The following is a 22,535-nucleotide window of genomic DNA, read 5'->3' on the forward strand; positions in this document are numbered from 1 at the left end:
TTGCCAGATTTGCTCTAAGCCTGACTGGCATGCTTACTAGGATCATTTAAATACTCTCTGCAACATTAAGCTAGGCTTAGATATCAGTTGTTCAAATAGAATTTCCTCAATAACTGCAAGAAAAAGTATTTTTTTGAAGGCACAAAATACCTTATGTTGCTCAACTTGGGCTTTAACTGCTTCACTATCAGTTGGAGCAGTTTCCCAATCTGATGCAGTTTTGTCCATTTTTTGCAACCACTGCATCACTGAGGTCGATTCTTCCTGAATATTCTGCATTTTTGAAAGCATGCTTTCTAGTGCTGAAATCTTTTCCTTCAATAAAACACCCAAATCTTCGTAACTGTGATTTACATCAGACATGGCTTGTTGAACAGTTGTCAGTTCTGTAACAGGAGAGATGCACAAAGACTATGTTAGAGGTTACAAGCCCTTGAAACAATACTTAGACTTCAAGAACTTCTAAACAGTACTCTGAGTTACAACAGCTAATAGTCCCCCAAGTAAGAAGTCACTGAACGTGTTAGAGTAATTTGCAGTTTTCTCTAAATGTGGTAACACTGCATCTGAATGACCTAATATAAATTCCTATTTGCAAGAGCTTCTCATTTCACAGAAATCATTACTTTAATACACACAGGTATACAAATACCACAAATACCTTACAATCTTTCTACACATTGTTATTTTAATATTTTAAGCAACAGTTCCATGACAAAAAGTTGAACACACTGGACAGCAGTTCAGTTACTTATATAACAGCCTAACATCACTGCAATAATATTTTGCTCACATTCATGTACCATTATAAATGTGTTTTATCACTGAGAGAGCAGAGCAGGCAGACTGTGTACTAAGTAGACTGTAATTTAGGAGAATGGACACTGCAGACTTGGGACGTGGTAAGTGGCCATCCATAAGCACATATAAAGTGCCTACGTAACTTCCTTTGTTTCTGTAAAGGGGTTGGTCACAAACAGTGATACAAATCTATGTAAAAATGGGTGTCTTTGTATATGTATGTTTGTGTATGTGCATGTTGTGAATGCTAGTGGGTGTTAAAAAGTTTCAAACTACATACACACATATTAGAATCTTCTCAAAAGCCATGCATTATATTAAAATAGTTATCCCTGTATACATTTATAATAGTACATATTGATTTAGAAAACACAGCCAGATTTGATCTGTCTTCCAAGAAAATATCGAAGGCAGGTATTTTTACAATTAATTTTAGTATCATGTCCTGGTCAATGTAGTTTCTTTACATAATGGTGATGTGAAATTTCAGACTAGTAGTGACTGCTACAAGCACATTTATATACAACATTTAAAAAATACTTACATATTTAACAGTAATTGGCAAGTACATTTTTTTAATCACATCCTGAAATTTTTACTGACCTTTATTTTTCAGGAAATCCTGAGTTCCTGGAGCTCCTCCTTCACCATTTAACATTGTGCCACCTGTGGATCAAGAGAGACCCATGCTTTTCTGGACCTTTTCCCACCAAAAACCCATCACTGCATTTCCTCTTTAAAACAACACGATACATAGCTCTCATTGTAACATTAAAGAAATACCTGAATACTAACCTTGTAATAGCAAATATTTTAATATTTTATTTAAACTGTTTCATATATTTTAAGGTTGTTTTATGTTTCAAGCTGCTCCAGCCAGCTAGTACTGTAAGTGGTACCACATATGCACAGCATATGCATAGTGGGTGGGTGTGCACATGGATGCACATGTAAGTATGCACATATGCATGATGTATAAGCAGTCCTACTGCTCACAATACTATGCTAAATAAACAGCTACAGTGGTCAAAGGTCTATGCCCTAACTGTGAGGCCTACTCACATCCATATGGCTAACATCACTTCCTTCCTCTTCGCAAAAGGAACCTGCTCCCTACTGTCTACTGAGAACACGGTTTTACCCACTCGTGTCTGGGTATGGCCTGGGAGAGGGCTAGCTGGCAAACACTGAGACTCTGAGGAGAGCACTAAGCATTAAACAGCAAAGAAGCCCAAAGTAGTCATCGCAGACACCACAACCAAAGGCACTGCTTACTCAGGACACCTTTACCCATCAGGGAACTGGTTGAGTCACCATTCCTGGAAGTATGTAAAAGACATGTAGACGTGTCGCTTAGGGACATGGTTTAGTGGTGGACTTGGCAGTAGTAGGTTAACGGTTGGACTCAATGATCTTAAGAGTCTTTTCCAACCTAAACGATTCTATGATTTAGCAGCACCATACCTCTGCACAAAAAGCTCTTGATACCAACCAGACGAATCCCTCCCTATCTTGTTATGAGCAAGACTTGAGCACGTGCTCCATGACAGGGATTGCAATGTGGAGTCCTTACTGTTATACCTGAAGTCCTTATTGTCACTCAGAGGCAGCCACTCACCCAGGCAGCCCTACTAATTAAACATAATTTCAAAGCCTCTGGAACCAGGGCTACACAGGCTTTGTAAAACCCTGTCAGACCACAGAGTTGGGGCACGCGGTCAAGCCACAGAGAACTGCAAGAATAACAGTTTCCCGCTCTCCTGCACATACGTACTCCCAGATGAGCAATTAACAGAGAAAGATTAACGGCTGCCTTGGAAAAGGCTATGCATCTACCCCACAGTCCCAGCTGGACAGTGAGGACCACTTTAGCGGCAACTGGAGGATGGCAAGAGAAAACTAACCAGGTAAGAGAAGTCACAGGCCCCAGCCAGGGCCTTGTAAATCTTCATGCTCTATTAGCTGGACTCCAGTATTTATAACTGTGATTAAGTGATACACAGTACAGCTCTTGTCTAGGAGGGTGAATACACTAGTCTGGAGGATTACAGCTGCTTTTATATGCTAGTTATTTAATCCTTTTTCTATCTAGATGCATAGGAGTAGAGAAAGGGGCAGAGGAAGGAGCCCAAATATCTCAATAAGGTTCCAAAATGTTCTTTGAAAGATTTTTCTTTAAAATTCAAACAAGAATGAAACCAGAGGCAGCTAATACAAAGAGATGTGAGAAAGAAAGTGTTCTACTCTTGCCAAATAGGTATCCCTCTGGCAGTCCCCATCCTCCCAGTCCTTTGCAGACGACCAATGAAGGCCAACACACTTGAATTTATTTCCAGACCTAGTCAGTTCAAGAACTGACTGAAAATGTGCTTATGGCCATCAAAACACCCTAGGTACCACATGCCTTAAACTATGGCTTGAATGATACTTAGCAGAATTACTAGTTTCTGTAAAACAAATTAATATTTAAACACTAGAGTACAGAAAATCATGGAAATAGATTTGCTGTCTTTAAAATCAGATTATGGATAAAAAGGATTTAGCTGAAACTCCAGACTGGAAACACATTTTGGCCCAGGAAAGTCATGCTGGGATATGGAATGGATTCCGTTCCGTGCTGTTGTTTTAACTAAAATATTGACTAGCATTAATTATGCTATCATATTGGGATGAGAAGGTTCAGCTAGACTCACTTTTTAGATAAATCATGTCCTCGTCACTCTTCTAACAAAAACTCCATGACTCTGCAAACCTTTATGAGTTTGTTTGGCGTCACACACAATAGCCTTGTGGCCATGAAAGAGGTCTCTCTGTGGCAGCAAAGGTGTGCAGGTACATCAGTGTTTGCAAAAGCACGGTTTGTATTTGTCCTACTTGCAGACTTGGTTGATATGTGAAGCACTGAACACCGATCAGAATAAGTCAGTTTCTCATTATCAGAATTTTTCTGGGATGAGGTGAAGGCAACCGTGATACTGTTCATTTTGTTCATTATCTGGGAATTACATACTGAAGTAACAGCTTTAGGACCTGTTAATCATTTACATCAAAGCGCTTTTATGCTATTTTGGCAGTGTAAAGCAATCAGAATGTGTACTGAATTACTACAGCAGTTAGACAGTTTAAATGATAGTCACAGCACATGATGGTCAGAACAGACATGGCTAATTGACTTCTCACAAGCCATAATATTCAGAAAGCTAATCCAAGGGTGAAATATTTTAAGTTTTGTCTTAAAGGTTTTAAAAGCTCCTGAAATGTTAGGCTTACCTGATTATACGAATGCATACCTGATTTTGCAACTGCTCTCAGTTTGGCAGGAGAAGTCACAGCAGCAATTAGATTACACAGCAATGTTCCTCTGCTATTCATTTTCTGCAGTTCAGGTGCTTTTAATGTCCATTCATCTTTTAAATTCTGATTAAGAAAAATAGTCATTTGTTCATTACAAAACTGATTTCAGACTTAAAAGATTTAGCATAGAGAAAGGAACAACCTTGCTACTTGGGAATCCCCTGCAATATATCCAAACATGCAAAGGAAATGGGAATGTAAATGTAGACTGCAAGCGCCCTAGTCCCAATTACTGTAACTGTCTACCCCTTAAGTCTGTACTTTTATGTTACTAATAGATGCCCTATTCCCTTCAGCCATATTTCACTTCTCATCTACAATGTCTTACCAGTGTATCTTCCAAAGGTTTCTTTAACTCCTCTGTATTCAGAGAGGGTTCCGCTGCTGGAATTCGTTCTGTTGTCTCTTTTATCCATTTCTTTAATGATTCTACAAGAAGCTCAAAAGTATCCATTTGTTTCTGACAAGATGATACATCCTCTTCTCTAGACAATTAAAGACAACAAAAGAAATTGAGCACTGAATGTGCTCTTCTTATAATTAAACCAACAGATATTATCAATCTGATATTGCTATTCCTAAATTCAGAGAGTCATAAAAACTAACTTTATGGGTATGAGCGGAATGTGGAAAATCTAGTCTTGCTGTACAGGTAACTTGTATGGAAGCTCTAATAATTTCTCCAGTTTTCCTTTGCAGCCTGATTCCAAATGGTACGCTAAAGCAATTTGCACAAGCAGCAATTTGTATTCTATCAGAGAAGGGGAGAAGAAGGGTTTTCTTAGAACTGACAGGACTCCTGTGAATTTTGTGATGAGTTACTCGTCTTTACAGCCAACATTAGAACTCTTGAACCAGACAGACTAACTACAGAGCCATTTCCAAATAGAATCTCTTTTTTTTGATACAAAGCTTCTCTCTACTCTGTGGTTAACTGCAATCCCTTGAGACTGCATGCAAAAGGATAGCAGTCATCACGACATTCAGACTGTATCATTAGCCAAGGCAGAAACACTTTAATTATTTGACTTACTTTTCCTTTACAGTCTCCTCTACTTCTCTGAATTTCTTTGACAAAGCATTTACTTTTTCTAATACCAATGCTTTATCTCCAGGAAGAGCATGGAATGAAAGTTCTTCAAGAAGCTGCTGCAAAACTTCCAGATCCTTCTTATGTTGTGCCAATTCTACACTAGCTTCCTGCAAAACAGGATTATATTCTTCATATTAGACTTCACAATCACTTGTTCAAAATTAAATTCCTGATTTTAGGTAACTGACCAAAGTTGGGTAACCAGCATGCCTTATTTATTGTTCAATCACTTAGATGAGTTAGACTAGAAATAAACAATATATACAAATGGCATGGTATAGTACCTGCATATATTGAGACACTTCACTAACATCCTTTCTTGGTGCCTCCGTCTCACTGAGTGCCTGGTTTTTCTCATCTAGAAATGACTGAAGTTTTTCTGACAGACCTTCAAATAACTCCACTTTAGTCTTCAACTCCTCCATTTTCATAAGCTTCTCTTTATGCTTGTTACTTGCTTCAGAAAACCGTCCTGCAAGTTCACGCATTTTAGCTTGCAGTGTGGATGCAGTGGATGGATCTGCTGTTTCCGTGAACTTCTTCACTTTTTCATTCATAGTGTTTATACTGCTTTGGCGACCCGCAATGTCTTGTTCTAGCATCTGAAACAAGCAACAACTCCTCTGTATCGCTTATAACTAAATTTTAAGAAGTGAAACTGGTACACCATATCAAGCAACAAATCAGCATAGCTAGACCGTCAGTGTAGATCTATTTCAGCTACAAAAATCTTTATGTGCAGTTTCACTTCAGACAATAGTCCTCTTTATTAAGTATTTTGAATCCATTAAAGGTGCCAAACTAAGACTTTAATTCTTTCTTGAAATCTGAATTGTCAAACAAATGTTTCTTCAGAGAATGCTACTTACAATGCTTTTACTAATAATATCCTGAATAGCAGCAGAATTCAAAGGCACTTGATCTCGTTCTTCAAGGCTCTTTTCAACACCTTCCATCCAATCCAGCATTTCATCCAAACCATCCTGCACGCTTAGGGATCGTGTCAAAGTTATTTGGAGCTTCTCATTCCTTTCGTTCACAGACTTGGATAAATTGTCATACCTCTCCACAATATCATCTGATAACAGAAAATATATTTCAATTTTTTCCTTTAGCCAAACTAAACTTTTAACTCATTTTACCAGTTCTCACCAGGTAAGTGTGAGTCAAAAATTGCTTACATCAGAACGAAGCATAAAAACATCAGCTTTATTCAGTGAAAACACACAAGCAAAGATCAAAATCTTCAAATAGAGACAAGAAGCCCACAGGACAAAGGAAATGAGGGAGCAGCTTACAACTGTGCTCCCTAGCTTTTAGAAGCTGGTTCCCATGCAGCTCTAGCTTATGACAGCTCTTGACTGTTCCGAAGAAATAAAATAGCAGAGTATTAAGACAGGTATTCTACAAGTATGTCTCTTATGTTATTATTAGAGCCGAAAGGTTCTTCCAGATGATTCTTCACTAGACCTTCAACACTTTCGGGATAAGCCTCTGAAAGTTACAAGTTCCATGTACCTCACATGGAGTTTCATCACTGACTCCAAAAAGGCAAGGCCACAGTTGTTTTATTTTGTTGCTCTGCAAGTTACTTATGGGATTTCAGTACAAGATAGTTGTGTGATACACAGAGTCTTCAAACTTCAGACAGTGGTGAATGTCATGCTGTGCTACTTCTCACAACCGATAGGAAAGAGTATGGGGTGTGGGTGGTAAGGTTTTGGTAGTGGCAAAGTTTTTGGCCTCTGTAAGGAGAGGCCAGGGCTGCCCTGTGGAAGACACAGACAGTTCCAGCTGGCTCCAGCTGATCCACCACAGGGCACAGCTGAGCTCCTCAGCCACGCTGGTGGTGCCTCTGGGAAAATGTATTTACGAAAGGGCAAAATGATGCCTGAGAGTGAGAAGTGAGGGGGAAAAAAGTGTGAAAATCAGCCCTGCAGACATGAAGGTCACACAAAAAGAAAGAGGGGAAAGAGGTGCTCCAGGCACTGGAACAGAGATTTCCCTGAAGCCTGTGGAGGACCACGCTGGAACAGATAACCACACTGCAGCACATGGAGGACCCAGTGCTGGAGGAGGTGCGTATTTTCTGAGGGAACTACAGCCCATAAAGAGCCCACACTGGAGCAAGATTATTCTGAAAGATTTCAGCCCATGGAGAGGACACATGCTGGAGCAGGGGAAAAGCGTGAGGAGGAAGCAGCAGCAGAGAGGAGCTGTTATGGACTGACCACAACCACACATTCCCCATCCACCGTGCACTGTTTGGCAGGGACGAGGTGCGAGTAGTTGGGAAGGAAGGAGTGATAGTGAGCCTGGAAAAAAGAACAGAGTGGGAGGAGGATGTTGCTTTAATTTAGTGTTTGTTTCTCACTATCAAAACCGATTTTATTTGGCAATAAATGGAATTTAATTTTCCCCAAGTAAAGTCTGTTTTGCCCATGATGGTAATCGGTAAGTGATCTCCCTATCTTCACCCATGGGCTTTTCCATCTTATTTTCTACCCCCAACCTGTTGGGCAAGGGGAATGAGAGCGCAGCTGGGTGGGCATCTGGCCACCAGCCAAGGTCAACCCATCACAGACAGTTTCTTGAAGTCAGAAAGAAGTAATTCCTTGGCTAAGCAAACTTCAAATAATTGCTTGGAAACAGATAGCTGGAGTCATGTTCCTTGAACCTGAACATGCTCCTTCCCACTGGAGAATTTATGATCCTCAGCAAATCACTAACTCTGTTTGGCATGCCCATCTGTAACATGGGAATTAAACATAATCCCTATTTCTGAAAAAAAGAAGTCAAAAATAAAATGACAGCTTTTAAGTGAAAAGCATATGGATCAAGTGTAGGAGGCAGATCGACAATGAAGTTACTTTGTTGTGATAGCTTATGACTCCAACAAAACATGGACTTGAACAGTGACACGGGAATGTGGAAACTCTATATTTTGTCTCTTCCAGTACCTGCATGCAGACACAAGTGATAAAAAGAGGTATTAAGAAGAGTAAACATTTTACCCAGTGTCTTCTGAATCTCATCTTTGTCTGGTGTCAACTCTCCCCTTGTATCCAGTAACACTTCAGCAGCTTTTTTCAGTTTTTCTACAGCAATTTGGTGGTTAGACACTTGTCCCTGAAGAATCTGTAAAATTCCATAATTATCAGTTATGCTTTTCCATACAGCTAATAGTTACACATGCAAGGCTTGAGATATGCCATACAACCTAAACTTAGTGCTGGGAATAAACTAACTCTATTTGTGACCTCTCCTTAAGAAAAATCTTCACCAGTGGCTATGACTGCTGTTGACCTTCCGGCCTTTGCTTTAGTTTATTCACCATCTTTTTTATCTTCTGTTTTACAATACTTCTCTGACTCAACTGATTCCTTGCATGTAACTTCAAAATGTGTCTTTTGATTAGGTGTTTTTAAAGACCATTTGTACAGACTCATATACTATCCAAAAGAAAAATAAACATATTTTTCAACTCAGCATCAGAGAACAATTCAGGGGGAAAAACATACAGTAGTTACACATCCACCATCAGTTGTATTGACAAAGGATCAGGCTGATATCGTAGCGTAAACAGGAATAGCTTGAAACAAGATGATCACCTTCACAATTTAGGAACCTCCTGGAGCCAGTGTCACTGAATTTTGCCTAGGTTTGTCCATCTAACCAAGGCACGCGGGTTTAGAGACTAGCTCACCCATGACTCACTCCAGAGTCAGAGAAAGACAGGAAGGATGAGTCAACTTCTGAAAGCGGCTTTCTCTCTCCAGTGTATAAAAGTACTTTAGAGTGAATAGTCTTTAAATTATTCCAGGCCTCCGTGCTAGTGTATATGAGGTATCTTTGTTTTGATTTCAAGTCCAAAATGAAGGGACTTCTCATTTATTTTTTGAAACGAACTAACTCAATGAACATATGACTCAAAAGGTAATCCCATCTGCCCTGCCAGGACAAAGAATTCACGTCAATGCATTCAGCACTGGTACCCAGAGCACAACAGTATGCCAGAACATAGTATGTCTTGCTGATCCACTTGATATAATAAAACTCAGATAGACCTGAAGAGGAATTTTCCTTACACTAGAGAAATATACTGTGCTTGTGCAAAAAAAAAAAGAAAAGAACAAAACAACAAAAAAAAAGACATACCAGAAAAGCATACTTGACTGAAAGCAAGCAAGCTGATGCCAGAGGCACTGAAGAATATTCTGAAGAACAGTTAATCCCCATAAAAAGATTAGACCCCACCATGCTGCCAAGGTCTGTGTCTAGCTGGATTATCAGCTGCATGTGTTGGCTACAAGGGACAGCTTTAACTTGCAACACCTGACTGCTTCAGAAATACTCTTTGGTTTGCTTTCATTAATTGGCTTGCTTTCTTTAGCCTCCTGTTTTTTCTGTTCCTTTCAATCTTTTGACAGGTTGTACCCTCTCCCTTCTTCCCAGCTCATACTCATTGAGTGCTCTTTTGTGTGGCAAGTAATCCATGTAGGCGTTTCATAAAAGAACTCCAGTACTCACTCCTTTTGTATTACTTGCATGAAAATTGGCATTATACAGGATATAATTCATTTTGGCGGAAGGAACAAAAAGTTTAAATGAAGCTTCAAATTGTAATTGGTGTTACTCCTACTTTTCTAGCACTTGGAAATACAAATATACCTAAATTGTTCCACTGTTAGGAGTTCAAAATTTACACTTAATTTTGTTGTTTTACAACACTGCTGTATCTCCTCTGATGTGTCATGCACCAAAGTGTTGGGCAATTCCAGTGTCAGATTTGAAAGATACCATGTGGTAAAGGTAACTACTGCTCAGGCTGATGTAAGGGAAATGGTTAAAGCACATACTTTCCAAGGGACACTGACTATCATTTGTCAATAGCAAACATATCAGACCTGCACAGATACTCCACATAGCACAGACAAAACAGTGATGAAATGCCTGACCAACAGCCTTGCTTACTGAAAAATAAATAATCTTGCATTTTAATTATAGTACAGATGAATGTGTTTATGAAAATATAAGAGCCAGTTCAAAGACAACAGACTGTATGAAACTTTATATAACTCACCTTATACTTGGGTTCCTAAAGCATTCTGTAAACCTACATTTTACGCAGCTAACCAGAGTTTTACCTTCACAAGCTCCATCACTAACCTGTCTTGCCTCTTCTAGGATTTACATAAAGTTGTGAGTTACTCCCTCAGTGGGGGAAAAAACCAAACAAACAAAAAACCAAAATACTGTTTTTCTATGCAGTGCAAATTATGTTATATTCACTCTCTGCAGGGCATATAGTACTGGGTACAACTGAAGCAGGCAAACAGATTAGTCGCATCACACTGCTGATCCAGCATGATCCCTTTCATAATGCAGTAACACACAAATGCAAACAGAAAAAAGCAAGAGTCACAGACAACAAACATCAAGTGGTCTTCTCTATCAGGAACTCAGTCCCAAGCCCTACTCTGATAGCAAACTGTAATCACTAAACCCTTTCTTAGCTCAAAAACTTTCCAGATTTCACCCTATCAATTGCTAAGTGATATGAAACACATCTTGCTTTCACCACTGCTAACGGCATCTTGGTCCCCCATTTTTTTTCACCCTAGTGCTTTTCAGATAACACTCTGGACAGCTGAGTTTGAGCGCTATAAAAGTTTTATGCCCACGTGCAAGGCAAGAATTTGGCCTGCAGCTTCTTGGATTATATTAGATTATCCTGTTTTTCAGACAAAAAGCAGTTTCTTTTAGGACAGAAGTACTTCTGTTTTCTAAAGCTTTTCACCTTGGTTTCTTCTAGCTGTCTTTGGAGATTTTTGGGATCCGCTGCAACTGGCTCTGATAGTTGTTTGTTCACAGCTATTTCAGAGGCCTGGAGACCTGACAAAAGTCCAGATGAGGCATCTTCATAATGCTGGTATTTATCCACCAGGTCTTTAAGGTTATTTCCAAGAATGCTACACTAAAAGAGTAGAAAACAAACAAACAAATACCCAGGTATTAAACTGTGTGCTGCATTTCATTCCATACTCAAGGTCATACTTTCCTTCCTGAAATACTGCATGATTTTTTCTTGTCATCATTCCACTGTCTAACTGATTTCTGAACTAAGGCACGACAGCTGGACAGGCTATGCAGGTCTTCCCAGTCTGTGCTCCTCAAGCGTGATTTAGGATCAATTCACTGATGCAGGTGGGAAACTGCAATCTAGTCCATTGTACTAGAATAGGAAAAGCTTTAGGAAGACTTTTTGATCCACCAACGTAAAGATTCTTTATCAGCACTCTGACACCAAAAATGTAGCCAGTGGAAGGTAGAAATTTTCAAAAAAAAATCAGAAGATACACATATGTTCATTAAAATCCAGACAGCAGAGTATTGCTTTCATAAATACCTTATCTGCATAGCGAATCCAAAGTGATATGGCTTAGTATGGCACATATGCTTTGTTTTGGTCACTTAAAAATGTCATCTGACCAAGATCCTATTAATCCTATACGTTAGCATGCCCAAAAAACGTAAACAGTGAATCATCACGTAAAAAGGTCAGTGGAACTCTTTCAGACTTTTTGGAGATAGTTTCACAAGCAAAATCTGATTGTATTAGGTCATAATATTTACAAACAGTTACTTCAAGAATTTATATGCTGAACTTTCCACACCCTGTATTTTAATATTTACATTTGGTACTTGGTCTCCATCTGGTGGGCAAACACAGAATGCACACATTTACATAACCAGTAAACTAAGAACTGACTTCAAGATTCCTTCAATATGTAAGCCTATAAACTCATATGTGTGTGCGCGAATATATATATATAAAAAAAATAAAAGCAATATAAATATTTACTAAAAGCAAGAAGCTTTTACGAAAGGCAAAAAGGTTACTATAAACCCATTTACAACTTGGAAGATCTCACTTTAAAAGTCTGTCCTTCAAGACTTAATTCCATAAGAAATGTCTAATTTGTGTTGGTTTTGCTCTTCATATTTATGGTCAAATATTTAAAGCATGTCTATTACATCTGTGCTAAATGTATATATGGAAAGGATATAATTTGGCAAGCTGACAAATCTGAGACCACAAATCAAGCTGCTGGCGTAGGATTCTTATACGCATAAAAATAAGCTCTGTGAAAATTCTGCAATGAAATCTTTACATTCACGCTCAAACTAATCCAATAAATCAACTGGAGGAAATCTAAAATGTTAATACAAGCTTTTAGCTTCACTGTTCATATAAGTTAAGTGGGGAAATGAAAATGAGCTTCTGTAAATGGAGAGCCTTCTTCACAAACTGTTTGAGAGAAGAGGGTTTACACCGTTTTTGAAATCAAGCGACCAAATCCATGTCTTTACAGAATTTACATTTCTGAGCAAGAAAACGTTAGATGAAAATTCCCAGCCAAAGATGGCAACTGCTGCAGACCAACACTGTATCAGTGGACACTGAAGCTCTACTAAGGAGACTGAACCTATGATCTTGAAAAATTATGAAATGGCATAGTCAAAGGATACCGACAGCACCTGTCTCTTAAATGGTCCAATTAATAACTATCTCAAAAGCTTACAATTCCAGAATATTATCAATATTGAACAACACTTTGTTGTTTTTTTGAAAACAGCCGGAAAGTTGGAATGTGAGACCAGTTGGTGATGTTTCTCTAGTTCTGCCAGACAGATTCCGTATGTGAACCTGGCACAGACTAGCTGGATTATCTTCCCTCTCTAAGGTACATTGGGGATTTTACACTGCTAATTTCCCGTTAGTTAGAGACTAATCTCAGATTGTTAAGGATAAAATGTTTATTTGGCAGAGTAGTGGAAAAGAATTGCTATCCTCAAATCACTATGTTCTTGCATGCCTAGTGCTGACAACAAAGGTCACATTGGGGCAAACTATTTCAAGATACAAATTAAATTGAAATTTTGAATGTTAATCTTGGCATAGTCTCTCTTTTTCTATACTCATTTTATTAGTAGGAAGCCAAGTAAACAAGCAGTTGTGGGAATATTATAAGGAACATAAAGAAATGTTATCCATCTGAAAGTATTACAATTTCTTTCCACCCCAAAATGTTACTCAGATATCCCATACTGTCATAAACTCAAAGAGTTTGTTTAAGGCTGGGAAGAACAATGAGGAAATCTGGTCTGATTTCTCCCTTCTAACACAATGTAGAAAATTTCATCCATTCAGACCTTAAATAGTCTGGCGCTTGACTAAAGCAGATCTTCTAGAAAATCATCTTGTTCTGTTATCTAACTTTAAGAAACAAAGAATTTACAACTTCCCACAGTATTTGTTTCATCAGCTAATCCCTTTTTTATACAAACTGCCAAATCAATTATAGTAGTCTTTCCTACTCAGTATAAATAAAACTTACCTTAGTATAGAGAGATTTGAAACGATCTGAAGCACTATCCAGTTTACTCTGCACTTCAGCATATGTAGCTGAAGTATCGATACCATCTTTGTCAACCTTCACACCATCTCTTTTGCTACATGACCTTGCAGCATCTAAAACTCTTTGTCCAGAAATTGTAATATACCGTAAATCACCTTTGTGAGATATAACATCTTCTGAAAAACTCTTCTGCCTTTTCAGTTTGACCATAATACCACTGAAGTCAGAAGCACCTGCCTCCAAATTGTCAAGTTCTTGTTCTGCCTGCTGCAGCCAGGTTTCAAACTCACTATAGTCTGCATCAAATTTCTCAAGTTCTTCTCTTAGAGAATGAGTCAGCTTCATTTTCCGTTCTGATTCAGCTAAAGCAGTCTCGTACTGAGCCTTCAGCTCTTTCATGTTCCTTTGCATCTTGTCTTTTTCTTCAGGGGAAAGGTAGTGCCCTTGTTTCTCAAGCAGTGCCTGAGCAGACTGAGTTGCTATTATGACAGCCTGCTGCTGTGAAATAATTTTCTCATGTTGAGCCTACAAGAAAGAAAAAAAAAAAAAAAATTATGACCAGCACCTTCTTGGATGGTTTCATTAGATCATTATTGTCTTGAAATCTCTGTTGAATTCTGCTTAGAAACAACGAGTAAAATGAAGTCCATCAAAATGATAAAAAGCTTTTCTAATTTTCATATTACTTATTAAAAAACATTTTGTGAGTAATTTAAGTGAAAGCATGACTCCTCGTCATCATATTTCTGTGCAGTTTCAAAATTTTATGAAACATCCAATGGTAATTTTAGCCAGATATACAGGCCACGACCAAATGGGAGTCTTCAAATATCACTGGAACTCAGAAACAGTAGGATGCATATCACACAAACACTTTGCCCTCTACTTCTGAAAGACAACTCTGTGTAGTAAAACTAGACATTATCATTCTCTTAATTTTTTTTCCTAATAAAAATTATTTGCTTATTTCTTAACTTTTAGGGTAGCGTGCTTAGTGTAATCAAAATTTTCCCAATTCCCTGTCTCAAAATAGGATTTATCAAATAAAGCATTCAAAGGTAGGCAACTTTCCAAATCAAAACTGTTCCATTTCCTGTTACATAAATTGTAACTACCATTTCACACAAACAGACCAAAAGGAGTGAAAGCATCAAACATTAAAAAGAATACAGACACTTTCTTCTGATACTGAGTGACAAACATTATTATCCAATTTTTTGAATTTCATTTTTCAATTTCAAGACCAGTGATTCTTATCAAATATACTTGGTCACAAAACAGGTCCTTCTGACATTAAAAATTGAGACACATTCTACGCATGCAAATTGTTTCAATCTCATAAAAAAAACCAGAAAGTCATAGGAACCAGAACTGTATGCCAAATAAAATCCATATTTCAAATAGATTCTTTCAAAAAAATCTCCATTCTTGAAGGTCCTCTATTCCGATGTAAAACACCTATGTAAAATAGACTGGTATGCTTTTCTTCCATGAGTACAGTGGGCAATTATTCTGTGGGCATTAGGTGCAGAAAAGAGCTGTCAAAAAAGTGGAAGTAAAAACATTATGTACACAAAACCAAATTATGTCATTTTCTCTTTTTTTTTAACGAGAAAGGAAAACAAAAATAGTATCAGCTATCAGCATTATCATTTTCATCAACATGTCCATCAAACCACACCTAAAAAAGTTCTTGGTTGTTCAACTATAGGTCAACAAAAGCCATAAAACTGAGCTCTTATTATTTTAAATGCTTCCAATTGTCTTATCTGGAAAATCTATTTTTAAAATGCTGTGCTGTGGTTTTATGTAACTCATCCTTCTGAAGCCTTCAAATGGTGCTTTGCCCATGTGTTAAAGTTACAGTGAATGAAGATTATCATTTCAGCAAACTATTCTTTGCAGCTATTGGTAATCAGTGTTCACAGGGAATTGCAGCGGGTTGAATCATTTGGCGACTACAAAGATTTTTGAAAAAATCATATAAAGGGTATGAATTTATGTTGCTGCTTTTTGCTTTTTATTTACCTGCATTAAATTCTCACTATAAAAATTAAGGATAGACTCACCATCAGGATTCTCAACGTTTACCTTGTAGAATATGTCCTTTTTCTTATTTTTGCAGGAAACAACCACAGTAACAGTGAAAAAGTGACAAATTTGCAACACATACTAACTACTGAAAGTCCTGCCACTGTATATCACTAACTGCCTAGTTCCTGTTCCAAAGTCTATGACAAAAAGGATGAGATTGAATTCACTCATGTTGAATGAGGACTGACACGTTTAGCACTTAAATGTTGAATAAACCCAGTAACAGTACCTTGACTTTCTGATACTGCTGGTTCAGATTATCTTCTGTGCTTTTTACTAGTCCATCCACCTGAGTTTCAATGTCTTGCTGAATTTCCAGCAGATTACCATTGACATCATCCTCCTCTCCGTCCAAAGCCTTCACATCTCCCTCTTCAAAGTGTGTTCCATTCTGTTCTATCACCTGCTTAAATTTCCGGATGTGCTCCGCTTCTTTATCCACATTTGATAACCAATCCAAGAGATTTTCTATTGTATTTTTACTTTCTTCCAGCTGTTCTATAGCTGCAACCTACATTGAAATTTTACAGTTTCAGTTTAGAAATCTTCTTTAGGCACTACAAAATATCATATGCAAACAGACCATTTAAAATACATTAACGTTAAACAAAATTTTTGATTGACATACACGTTGCTGTTTATTTTATAAAGAAAATAAACCAGCAAACAGTTTATTAGTCACCCAAATGAAAGGTGATTTTAATCTCTCCACAGTATATGAACAATAAGTTGCAAGACTAATCCCCTAAGACACATAAAAAGTTTGAATAAAGATATGAAATGGTTGCCTAAAAACCTTTTCTGTTTCCTGCTTAATTGCTGTTGTCATAGCTTTATCCAGTTCTTTTTTGGACTCTTCTGCCTTCTGGCTAAGGAGCAAACACTTTGTCTTAGCTTCATTCAGTTTCTGTTCAAGAATAGTCTTGTCCTCTTGTGACAATTTCTCTCCATTCTCTTTCAAGAAGGTTTCAGTATTTTTCACAATCTCTGCCAGTGTCTGGGCACTCATTCTCATGTCTTTTTGTATCTCCTTTTGAGAAAAATGAAAGCAAATAGGAGTAAGCAAATTATTGACCAGATCCTTCCAACTAACTTTATTGGAACTTTCTCTGTTCTAGGGGTAAGCACAACATTGGTCCTTTCTAACTTGGGAGAGTACATGATACATTGCTAAATTGCAGATAGGATTATTAAAAAAAATAAAATCGATTCAACATCTGACAACGTTGCTGCAGCTCAATCTGTCTTTCTTTTTTTTTAAATTGCAAGTCTGTTGGCTTACACTCCTATCCAGAGTGAGGCCACCTTTTTCCTTTGCTTAGCAGCTCAAATATTTTATTTCCACGTACACAGAAGAAAATATATCTTATTTTTTAGATATCAAGAGATAAAGTAAATCTGCTACACTGTAGTTAGTAAGGTGAGTCTCCTGACAAATTCCATTCCATTACTATCTTAACAGAAAACAAGAGGACTGAATAAAAGTCAGAAACTTGTAGTCATCGTTCCCAGGTGGAAGTTTTCCCATATTTCTTGGTTTTGTTCAGGCCAGAAGTGCCATAAGAACATTTTTCTTTAATTGTAATCAACCATAATATTTCAATCTTCAAAGAATGCTTAAGTCCATTAAATTTCATAGAGGACAGATGTTTAGTTTTAGTTTATCCAAAGCAGTTTGCCTAGTCCAATGATAGAGTCAGATAAAAAAAACTGCCTCCCAGTTATCTGAGAGGGGTTTAATTATAACAATAATTATGCTGTTGAATACATTCACCCAGTTACTGAAATAACACTCTTGAAGCTGCAAGATAAAACATTTGATTCTCATTCTAGACTACAGATTTTGCAGCAATTATAGTATATAGTTAGGCAGCTGAAACTGCAGCTCATTTTAACACTTCAGCACGCATGTTAGAAAGATTTTCCTGGGGACACTGGATCAAGACAAGATTTTCCCTCTCTGAGGAGAACCACAAAGATCTCTGTGCTCCCTTTCAAACAGCTCACTGAGGATGAAAGCCCTGACTCGATCTATAAAAGACCTTTCATAAGCCCCCATCCCCCTCCTGAGACACACTTCTACAATGGTGTCTACAAGAAATCAGTCAGCAAATAACAACTAGTCTGCTAGGCAGTCACAAACAGCTGATGAAATAAAAATGAAGCATATGTTATCTCAGTTCTTCACTCCCATGGGTACCCCATTTAGGCCATAAATTCTTAAGACAGGTAACAGATATTAAGAGGTATCGCAGGGTTGTCTGCATCTTTCCACTGACTACAAGGAGAACTTTGACAAACTAGGTGTGATACTTTGAAGATAAGTAAAGCAAATCAAGATGAATAAGGAAATTTTTGCCTTTATAGATTACTAAACCTGATTTGGAGCTCTACAGTATAGTGTACTGCTACTAGGAGAAGGAGGAAGAAGAAGAGTACGAAGTCCTTCAGTCCTTTAACTATCATAAACTCAATTAGCATCAGTCAGGACAGAGTAAAAGCTTACAGATGACAGGATACAGCTGAAAAGCAAGGTCTCAATAGGAAAGCAAGCAAACTGAGAGGGCTCTGTTACACAAGGACACCAAGGATATTGCAAGCAACACCAGAAAAAACAGAATTCAAACCAAAACCAAAGTGAGGCAATGGAATGCCTTAGGCAAGAGAAAGCCTTGCAGCAAAATTCTTCAAAATACTGTGAACAGGAATAAGCACTCCCTGAAACCAGTTTAAAAGTTGATTAAATTATTTTAGTGTAATAAACAAGTCTGATTTTATATCTGACAGGAACAATCTTAAGCTAAAGATCCATATAACAAATTTCATGCCTGCTCGAAGAGTGCTTCTTGAAATGTCTAGTACATTTTCTAGTATCTTCTAGTTTGAAAGTTTTTCTTCTCCCACTGGCACATACTGGAGTGTATTCAGGGATAGCAGTTTAAATGCACGCCATTAAGCCATTACTTCTGGTAGGTCAAACAAGTCTATTTTACTCTCCTCTCACATGACAGTCTTGTAATTCAACAAAAGAGTCCAGTCACTCTCCTCTGCACTCAGTCTTCTTTAACTTATCTGACTAAAATTGTGCATACCTCCTGTTTGGTCTGGTATTGTTCTAGCTCAGCCTTGCTGTCTCCAATAACAAGAGACTCTTGCTGTCCGATGAGTCGATTTTCAGTCTGGGTAAGCAAATCACAGATTTCCTGCAGTTTCTCTTTGCATTCCTGCTGCCGTTCAGCCACATCCTACATTAGAGCCAAATACAATCAAACAATAAACCACAAACGTCCTCACTTCAGCAACTAACAGACACTCTAATAGGAATTACCTCTGAACATCAATATTGCAAAGCAATCATTTTAAAAGTATGCTGTAAACATGATAGCAGTGGTACAAAGAGGAAGATGAACATACAGAAATTATGGATAAACCTCAAATATGTTGTAAGTAAGAGAACCATGTTTGATGGAATTGCCCAATAGAAGTCTGGCCATGCACATATGTGAAAGATGAAATCTCCAAACGACAGGAGTGAAAATCCAGTCTCTTAACCGCTGAAACCTGTGATAAACACTATTAATTCTGAAAAAAGGATATCAAAAGAGAGGTTAGTTGTGACCGTGAGTTAGCTCTTGTTGGTATGCATGTTGCCTGAATAGAAAATGCTGACTTTTTAAGCAGTAGAAAAGAACAAAACATGCAAGCTCATTATTGTTACTAAGTCCTAGAAAAGTATCTATGCCTCTCTTTTACTCAATTTTATGTTTCTTTGACAAAGTATGGTAGAAAGAAATGGTAAAATAATACAAAGCCCTCAGAATGCTAAACCACCTTTCATTATGCATAAACAGGGTTGAGATGGTGATTCTGAGTCTTAACAGTGCTTCGGTGAGAGAAAAGAAGATGCAGTTACACTGCAGCATCTTATCAGCCTCCTTTGACTCTACAAAAGCTGCTTATGCTTGCCAACTGCAGCCATGCCAGCTGAAGAGGTAACTGTCCCAACTTAACTCATAGCTTTCCCAGTACCCATGCCTAGAATTGCAAATATCTTAGCTGATTTACTCATATGTTTGTCCCTCTAACCTGTCCCAGTCAAAACAAGCCATGGTAGTAAGGATTTGAACAAATCTGGTTCTTTGACTATAAAGACCTAGAAAAAGATCACATAAGCAGACGACCTGGCAAATCAGAGGAAAAGAAAGTCTTCAGCAGGACAGAAGTGATGAGCAATGGTGGGATAGTAAATTCATTGATCAATACAGCTGCAGCCAGAAGAGTTCACTGCTTTAATTATTGATATAGCTGCTAAACAAACACCACCTGTGAGAAAACTCAAATAAATTTCTCTCATTGCTAGAAAGAGCAGACCTGGTTACCTCAGGCTGCACAGATCCTAATGCCCAAACCTGTGTCTGTCCATAATCTAATATGCTGTTTCTGTGACTGTACCGAGGAAAGACAAAAATGACAATTCACCAGACTTAATCAATACCATCTCTGTAGAACTATGAATGTATCTGTAGTAAAATTGAGAAGGTAGGAATACTTAATACTGCATGCTGGTATTAAAATTCCTCATCCATAGACAAAAACACTCAGCACACATTTACACAGAAAGGCAAACCTTCTCATCACCCAGCTCTTGCGCTGCCTGTAACTGAGTCTCTAAACTTTCCACTTGAGATATTATTGCTTCCTGTACTTCCTGAAAAGATTTCTGGGTGGTGTTTAAGAGCCTCAGCAGTTGTTTGCTCTGATTAGGAGAAAGATCTTGGGCATGTTCAGAAATGAAGAACTGAACATCGAACGCAGTGGACTCCAGTTGCATTTTTTTACAGCTGAGCTCTGCAGCACTGTTCTGTAAATGGAGAGAAGGAAATGACTAGCAACAAAGACAAATTCAGTGCAAATAAAACACATGTATCACTACCTTCTTTTCTTAGCCCCTGTTCCAAAATGATTTTGGGAGACAGTTTAGCCACAGTAAATCAAAACTCTGTGTCAGAATCATTCTGACACATTCAGATACAGCATTTGAATTTGTGCATGGTTTGCCTCTGGGACAGTCCATGTCCAAGTAACAAATAAGATGACCTTGAACATCTCTGTTTCTTTGCTTTCTCATGGATGTCTGAAAACTGGCTGACCTTCAACTCTGGAAGATTTATGGCAGATTAGGTTTAACATTTCTAGGTTCTAGGTCTGAAGACACAGAAATGTTAAAATATTTACTTGAAAACATTCCTCTTCCTAACTCCACAGCGAGAAGCCCCACTTCCAGCATTGTGGCAAATTCTGCACTATGCAGCCCCTATGACATTACCATGCATACTGGAACCCTATTAAAGCACAGTAAAATAATGTCATTTTTATCATTCATACATACAGAGGTGTATGAACTTTACTAAAAATTTGATCTGATTTGTTTTTCATGACTCATTTCATGGACTGTGTAATGAAGAGGCTTTTTATCTTTCCTCATCTTCTGTTCTCACATATAATTGATTTGGAAGGTAATTAAACTAAAGATTCTGGACCTTATGCATAAAGAGCCAATCTTAATCACTGAAATATATGTATTATAAGTTAGATTTCCAAAAAGGGTCAGATTTATTGCAACAAATGTAAGCAGACCCAATAGCTTTCTCAGTAAGCCAAACTTGATCAAAAATTTTTTCAAGAGAAAAAGCAAATCAACAAGATTTTATTACTGGATTATCAAGTAGTTGTCTTCTTAAGTAATTAGTTCTAGTGCTCTGTTTAAGCGATAGAGGTTAATGAGCAGGTATACAAAACCTAGCTAATAATTCATAATAAGTAGCAACATTTGTCAGAAGCACCAACACCAAAGAATACTTACTTTAAATAGCTGTAAACTTTTCTTCATCTCTTCTATATCATTAGTATTCACCATGACGTCATTCACAATTTTACCGTTTTCTGTGATCCAGTCTGAAAATCTCTGCAGTTTGCTTAAAAGTTCCTGGTGTAATACTGCAAGCTTAGACTAGAAAGGGAAGTTGTATATTTATTTATGCCCCTGGAGTCTAGTCACATTTTCTACCATACTAAATCATACATGTATTTTTATATTAAGATAAAACAAAATAAAGCTAAAACAAATGCCTTCTTTTTAGCCAAATTACCTTGAGGAAAACCAAGGTAAAAATGTACACTGATAAAAACATACCATTTCCAAGTCAACAGCACAGACTATTTGTTTTGCTCGTTTCGAAGATGTATCACAGACCACCAAAAATGCTTCCTGCAAATAGTCATAGCTTATCTTTAGCTCTTTAAGTTTCTCTTCAGGAATATCCCTGTTACAAAACTTTAAAAATTCTTCTGTCAACTTCATGTCCTTTTTTAGGATAATTGCAAAGGTAGCCAGTCCTGATTCAAATGACTACAAAGAGAATAGACATAAAACGCATTAAGTTACTAAGCAAGAAAGACATTTAAATCTGAGTTACTTTAATTATATTTGAAATCTGTCTTTATTTATCTAAGGTCTTTTCCTAGCACCCATCACTGAAATACAAGCATAAAGAACACTTTACTTACCTCTAGTTGTTCCAGTTCATCTTTTAGTATTTCCAGGTTGTTATTAATAGGCTGCTGGTTATCTAGGTGGCTTTTCATATCTTGAAGCACTGCCAAATGTCCTCGCATTTTCTCTATTAACTTCGAACATTGTTGTACTCCATTGACCTGAAAATGAGTTTTAACAAGAAGAAAAGGTTTTCCAAATGGACAGACTTGAAAGT

At 37.6% G+C, this 22,535-nt stretch overlaps 1 protein-coding gene across 5 annotated transcripts in view; it reads right to left on the reverse strand.

Annotated features, from left to right (window-relative positions):
* DST (dystonin) overlaps positions 1–22,535 on the reverse strand; it is a 313,438-nt gene that overhangs the window by 88,371 nt on the left and 202,532 nt on the right. For 4 of the 5 annotated variants that reach the window (XM_075145250.1, XM_075145253.1, XM_075145252.1 and 1 more), the window contains 13 exons: positions 18,858–19,010; positions 16,562–16,795; positions 15,995–16,276; positions 13,651–14,196; positions 11,049–11,225; positions 8,263–8,386; positions 6,118–6,326; positions 5,533–5,850; positions 5,189–5,355; positions 4,484–4,640; positions 4,092–4,218; positions 1,405–1,467; positions 151–386 (listed from right to left, as the gene is read on the reverse strand). In XM_075145250.1, the coding sequence (XP_075001351.1) occupies positions 151–386; positions 1,405–1,467; positions 4,092–4,218; positions 4,484–4,640; positions 5,189–5,355; positions 5,533–5,850; positions 6,118–6,326; positions 8,263–8,386; positions 11,049–11,225; positions 13,651–14,196; positions 15,995–16,276; positions 16,562–16,795; positions 18,858–19,010 (2,793 nt within the window). Of the gene's footprint in view, positions 1–150; positions 387–1,404; positions 1,468–4,091; positions 4,219–4,483; positions 4,641–5,188; positions 5,356–5,532; positions 5,851–6,117; positions 6,327–8,262; positions 8,387–11,048; positions 11,226–13,650; positions 14,197–15,994; positions 16,277–16,561; positions 16,796–18,857; positions 19,011–20,392; positions 20,627–21,628; positions 21,776–21,958; positions 22,175–22,332; positions 22,480–22,535 lie in introns of all 5 variants that reach the window. The other variant, XM_075145248.1, reaches the window with a different exon arrangement.

This window comes from Calonectris borealis, chromosome 3 (assembly GCF_964195595.1).
Source record: "Calonectris borealis chromosome 3, bCalBor7.hap1.2, whole genome shotgun sequence".
Classification (NCBI taxonomy): Eukaryota; Metazoa; Chordata; class Aves; order Procellariiformes; family Procellariidae; genus Calonectris; species Calonectris borealis.